Source organism: Perna viridis, chromosome 14, assembly GCF_037379345.1.
Source record: "Perna viridis isolate PV_CMFRI_1.1 ecotype Kerala chromosome 14, ASM3737934v1, whole genome shotgun sequence".
Lineage (NCBI taxonomy): Eukaryota > Metazoa > Mollusca > Bivalvia > Mytilida > Mytilidae > Perna > Perna viridis.
This window is the reverse complement of record NC_142458.1, coordinates 31,514,902-31,520,901: the sequence shown is the minus strand read 5'-3', so window position 1 is coordinate 31,520,901 and position 6,000 is coordinate 31,514,902. Positions and strand designations below refer to the sequence as shown.

Below are 6,000 nucleotides of genomic sequence, written 5' to 3'. Positions count from 1 at the left end.
ATTCTGAATGAAAAATCATCACGTTTGTCGTAAAGTTTGGTCAATATGTTTCCTTTACCATCGATTTTTAAGTGTAGTTCAAGATATGAGGCTGAACTTACAGTGTCTGTAGTATCCTTTATCTTAAGTTCTTTAGGGGTAGATGCGATGTATCAAATCCCCGAGATTAGAATTGTTTAAAGATAATACGTCATCTTTATATCGGAAACTGAGATTAAAGGATCTATCCCGAGGATATTCTTTCTTTCGGATCAAATCAGCTATAAAGTCAGTCTCATATGAGTGTAGAAATAGGTCAGCAATTAAAGGAGCACAATTTGTCTCCATTGTTGAAAAACACGTCCACCACACTGGAAAATATGTTGTTAATTAAAAATTCCAGCATTTTGTAAACATCTTCCTTTGTATATTTGGGAGATATTTTGGAATTATTTCTTACAAAGTATGAGGAATCTCTACCAAGACTGTTGTCAAGTAACAATACAAAATGAAATTTAAAAATGCATTTTTAGTTGTTGAAACTAATTTACGTAAAATCGATTTGGCGAAAAAAATAGTTCTACTCAAAAACCAACTATATGGAAATATGTCTTACATATAGTGAGGACTACTCTGTACTCAAAAACCAACTATATGGAAATATGTCTTACATATGGTGAGGACTACTCTGCAGTAAACACGAAATGATATATAGTTGATACATATAAAGCATGTAATACTTTTTAAACTTTCCTAACTTGATGAAACCCACTGAACACAAATTATCCGAGTAAAAAATGCTGTGATGTAATGTTTACAGTCGTAACAAAATTCAGACAGAAAAAACTCATCGAATTATTTTTTTGTATTTCTTATCCAGAATCAGTTACAGACCATATAACCAGTTTTTTTTTCATTAGGGTGTTGCACTTTTGAGATAAGATTCATTAAAATTTTACATGAAATTACCACTAAGCAAGAGTTATCGTTCTTTATTTGTTTTGGTTATGTTGATTTTAGTGTGAGATGACTGTATAGTTTTCTCAAGTACAGACTTGAATGCAGAAAAAAACTATTGTATTAAAAAGATAAATAAAGCATATGAAGACCGCAAACATATTAGTTATTCGGTGGGTTGTTGTATACTACAAATTACCTGTATCCTAGACAGTGTCTGAATTTTTATATGGATTGGTAGTTAAATATAAATACGATGAACTTGCTACGGACTTGGAAGGATGTGACAAATTTCATAATCCCATTTAGTTAATTGCAATCCTGACAGGAGTATTAAAAATTATCATTAAATGAAGCATTTAAATTATCTTGATGTTGACCTTTTGAAACTTAAATATCTACACTTTCGACATTTTGTATATATATGATACTTTTCTATGATTATTCAATAGGGTGCTACAATTGAAGAACGCAATTCTGTTTAAAAAGTGCAAACAGTACATGGCTGATAAATTAAACTTACTGATACGAAGATATTCTTGCACTTCCGTGAACTCATCATATGTCTTAACGTTTATCAGCATCGCACCAAGTGCACCACAACTTGACTTAAACATATAAACATCAATTCAAATTTTATAGCAACCAAAATAACATTCTAACAATTTCTGATAAAAAAACTAGTTTTCTTTCTATACCAAACTTCAAACATTTGCAGAATCAGGACATAATACGGGTTGGTACTTAAACAAAATTCGCAATTCGGCAACTTACTATGTCAACAATCGTAAGCATAGTTTTAAACTGCTTAATTCAAATACTTAGAACAAACAATAATGATAAAATATAAGCAACGAAGTATGGGAAGGAATAGGAAATCATAGGAAGTGGAAAAGAATCACTCTCCAGTTTTGTTTTGTTTTGTTTCAGTGTTTGTTTAAAAGTATGTCTTTCTCACACAGGGAGATGTAACCTATAATGGAATAAATGTCAATCAAACAAAAGTACTACGAAACAATGTGTTAAATGGAACATCATTTTTATAATGAACTATATTTGAAACTGAACTTTCAAGCTTATAATTGTACCCAATAAGTTTTTTTCTCATCAATATATACTTTTCAATAACATATGTAAACATATATCAACCTATTTATCTTAAAAAGAACCAATTTGTATCATAAGTACCTTAAATACTTCAACTAATCATAAGTTCATCTCTACCGTTATTCTTTATTATCTATAAAAAAAAAGCATTGATGAACAATAAATGAAATATCTCAATACCAAGAAGGAGTATACTGGTATCCTGGCTTCCAAGCGCACTTTCTTCATTATTGTCAAGTACAATCGGAATTGTCATTCTAATGGGAAAAATAACATCACATTTACATTGCAGACAAAAATAATGACAAAAACAAGGATTTTTTATAAAGAAAGAAAGTAAATTTATAACATAACAATGCAATTTATGGTTAACACCAATAAAATAAAATAAAACTTTTTGTTTTGTTTGTTTGTTGGGGTTTAACGTCCGAGCAGCAATATTTCAGCTATATTCAGAAGATGAACATGAAAAGGATGGTAAAATGAACATGAAATGATGATGAAATGAAAAAAAAGGACACAAGGATAATAGGGTCGACAAATTCTGATTGCCACTAGAAAAAGGGAGGGATGGGCAGGGTGGGGCAATTTAGCCTCTTGTGGCGGAGCGCAAAGGTTCCTACTCCCATCGAATACCACAGCCGGATTCTTTAACCTGCGAGGAACGTGACATCTTTCCCAACACGGTGCACCACTATGGTTTGCGGTTAGGCTTTCCGTATTATAGCCTGACACCCCCAGCATGTAACATGCCAGGGGTACCCATTCCACCACCTGGGGCACACATCCCAGTTGCTCTGTGGCAGAGCGCCTAGTCCCCGGCTAGAGTTCTGAGCCCTATTTAGTCGCCTTTTACGACAAGCTTAGCGCTGCAGCAGGCCTATTCTTATAACACCCGGACCTGCACGGGTCTGAATTGAATAATATATATATAAAAAAAATTAAAAAAAAACAAGAACGAATAATTCATAAACAGACAGCATCAAATTACAGTCTCTTAATTTTGTTATAGAAAACTGATATTATGCATAAGTGGTATAAATTATCAGTAGTATTGAATTATTTATGACATTGTACTGAACATCAAAACAAAAAAGTAGAAGTGTACCAGATTAAGAAAATAATGGCAATCGCTCGGATATAGAATTATAAAACAGAAAATATTATTGTCTAGCATTTTGTTTTATTTGACAGATTTATGATTGTAAAAACAAATTACATTGTCACAGGAAACAATATAGAGCAAAAGTTAATATCGGTATAGCATAAAACTTACCCGGTAAATATAGCTAGAAACTCTAACAATCTGTACTACTTATAACATTCAGGGAAGTAATATATCTTTTTTGCAAAGAAAAAAACAAAAACAAAAACAAAAACAAAAAACATATGTTCAAGAAGATCATGTTCTAAAAAAACTACCCTAAAAGGTCATGGGTTGAATTAGAGTTCTTAAGAACCCCTTTTTTCACAGACATTACTTTAAAATAAAAAGAAATATTAGATCATATTATTTCCAATTACCTAAATACGACCAAACTGGTGTTTTGGTGGTAAGTCTAAGCCATTGTAGAACAATTTGTTGTCATTGATTTTCAACATCTATCAGCGCTGGTCAAAAGGTGAGATTTTATATTTAAAAAAATGATGTTGTGAGGTGGCTCAAATTGAACGTCAATAAGAATAATGAATTTGTAAACAATAGCCAGGTTTAAAATGTAAAAAAGAAATAATACAAATAAAATATGCATAAAACGTAAGAACAAATTGGTAAATGTGAGCCCTATTCATGTACGATTTTATGTAACTTACACAGTGGTAACGTATGACAAATAAACTGTACCTACTTCAATATGTAGTTTGTTTTCTCAAATATATCAAATTTTCTTCGTTTTTTTTTTTTTTTTTTTTTTTTTTTTTGTAGTGGTAGACTTCTTAAGCTAACAACTAGCTTCTGAATCAGCATGAACTCTATAATCGTTATGGTGAATCCTTCTGCACCATTAGAACCAATCTGCTGTAAATAAATTGAAGTTTTCTGTTGCAAATATCAAAACATTTTCCAGGTACTGAAGGCCTTAAAACATTGCATTTGCATGAGTGTGCTTGGGCTGCTTGGGTTTTTCAATGTTGCCTTGATTTTTGCTAATTTTATACAATGTACGTTGAGCTCTCACTACGCAGATTTAGTACACTAATCCAGTGAACACATTAAATATTAATGCGAAGAACACAATGAATAAACAAATGTAACCTATCTTAAATTTCAATTATTTAACGCTCTTCACTGACACAGGTGTGGATATTGTTCACTTTTCACTAACCACTGACACAGGTGTGGTTTGTTCGCTCTCTTCACTAACCACTGACACAGGTGTGGATATTGTTCACGCTTCACTAACCACTGACACAGGTGGGGTTTGTTTGCTCTTCACTAACCACTGACACAGATGTGATTTGTTCGCTCTTCACTAACACTGACACAGGTGTGGTTTGTTCGCTCTCTTCACCAACCACTGAGACTGGCGTGGTTTGTTCGCTCTCTTCACTAACCACTGACACAGGTGTGGTTGGTTCGCTCTTCACTAACCACTGACACAGGTGTGGATATTGTTCGTTCTTCACTAACCACTGACACAAGTGTAGTATTTAGATACATGGCGGTTCCATTGATTCCATTCAATATGCTTAGATCCATGAAAAAACCCTTTTTTTAAATCGTGTACATGTCCATTATAATTTTCCATACATATATTTTAAGTTTCTTCTATACATGTAGCACTGAGGCACTAGTTCATATGTATAAATATATTTATTCATTTCTTAATTTTGTTAAATCTTATGATTTGTTTACGATTGTTTACCTTATTTATTACCGATATTACAAAACAATCGTGATATTGTAGATGTACGGACATTAGACACAATGCGACTATAAGTAATGTTATTACGATTCAGAAATTTTCAGCACAATCCTAATGAATCCTGAAGATATATGACAGAATAAAAAATAAACATTTATTTTACGGAGATGAAATAGTAATACGTTGTCCAACTTCGTTCTTCAATTTGGTAATCCGGAAAGATAGTATTCCTCTCGATTGGAAGTCTGGTTTACTCATACCACTGCATAAAGTGAATAATAAGCCGAAAACGAACCCCGATAGTTAAAGACATATTACTCTTTTATGTATTAAAAGTTACAAAAAAATCGTTTAAACTGTATTTTGGAAAAGACCTCCTTGCTGGGGAACCTCAGTTGTCTAACAGCCTCATTTATTCTCAAAGAAACAATATCTCATAATAGGGAACTACATAGAGGAAATTTTGTTGCCTTTCTTGATAGCAGAAATGCTTTTGATACTATATGGAGACGAGGTTTAAAGTGTAAATTACATAAACATGGTGTTCAGGGTAAACTGTGGATGATGATTGTTCATGGTTTAGATTTGAATACACAAAGAGCTGTTGTAGTTAACCAACATCTTTCAAAATATTTTCCTATATTAAAAGGAGTAAGGCTCTAGCGTAACGTATGACTCCATACGCAGGTGCTGAAGGGATGTTGCCACAGATGAAAGGAAAGTTGACAGTTATGAATGAAAAGTCATCAAAGTCATATGGAAATATCATCTATGAACTGTTTTCAGCATTTTATAGTTAAAAGCATACTTGTCTTAAAAACTGCTACCAGACCAGATATTTGTGAAATTATTATCGGCTTATCACAATACATAAAAAGACTGGGTTTTTTTTCTCCATAAATTGTGTTTTTTTTTAAGAGTACGTACTTGACTAAACAAATTTTCTTAATGAAACGTTTTTCCTGTCTTATGGATAACAAAAGAAATCAATACGGTTTTATTCCAGATATCGTGAGTATCTTGTGTACCTACGAACTAATTGAATATCTCTCGGAATATGTCAGGGAGGGAGTCTTTCACTCAAAAATATGAT

At 32.5% G+C, this 6,000-nt stretch overlaps 1 protein-coding gene across 2 annotated transcripts in view; it reads right to left on the bottom strand.

Moving 5' to 3' along the window:
• Positions 1-344: 344 nt before the first annotated feature.
• The window catches only part of LOC148598993 (uncharacterized), a 30,858-nt gene continuing 25,202 nt past the window's right edge, over positions 345-6,000 (bottom strand). Inside the window, exons 13-14 of one of the 2 annotated variants that reach the window (XM_088560136.1) lie at positions 2,125-2,176; positions 345-1,544 (exon numbers count right to left, since the gene is read on the bottom strand). In XM_088560136.1, coding sequence (XP_088416262.1) covers positions 2,163-2,176 — 14 coding nt within the window. In that variant the 3' untranslated portion in view covers positions 345-1,544; positions 2,125-2,162. Of the gene's footprint in view, positions 1,545-2,124; positions 2,177-4,031; positions 4,061-6,000 lie in introns of those variants that run through there. The other variant, XM_088560137.1, reaches the window with a different exon arrangement.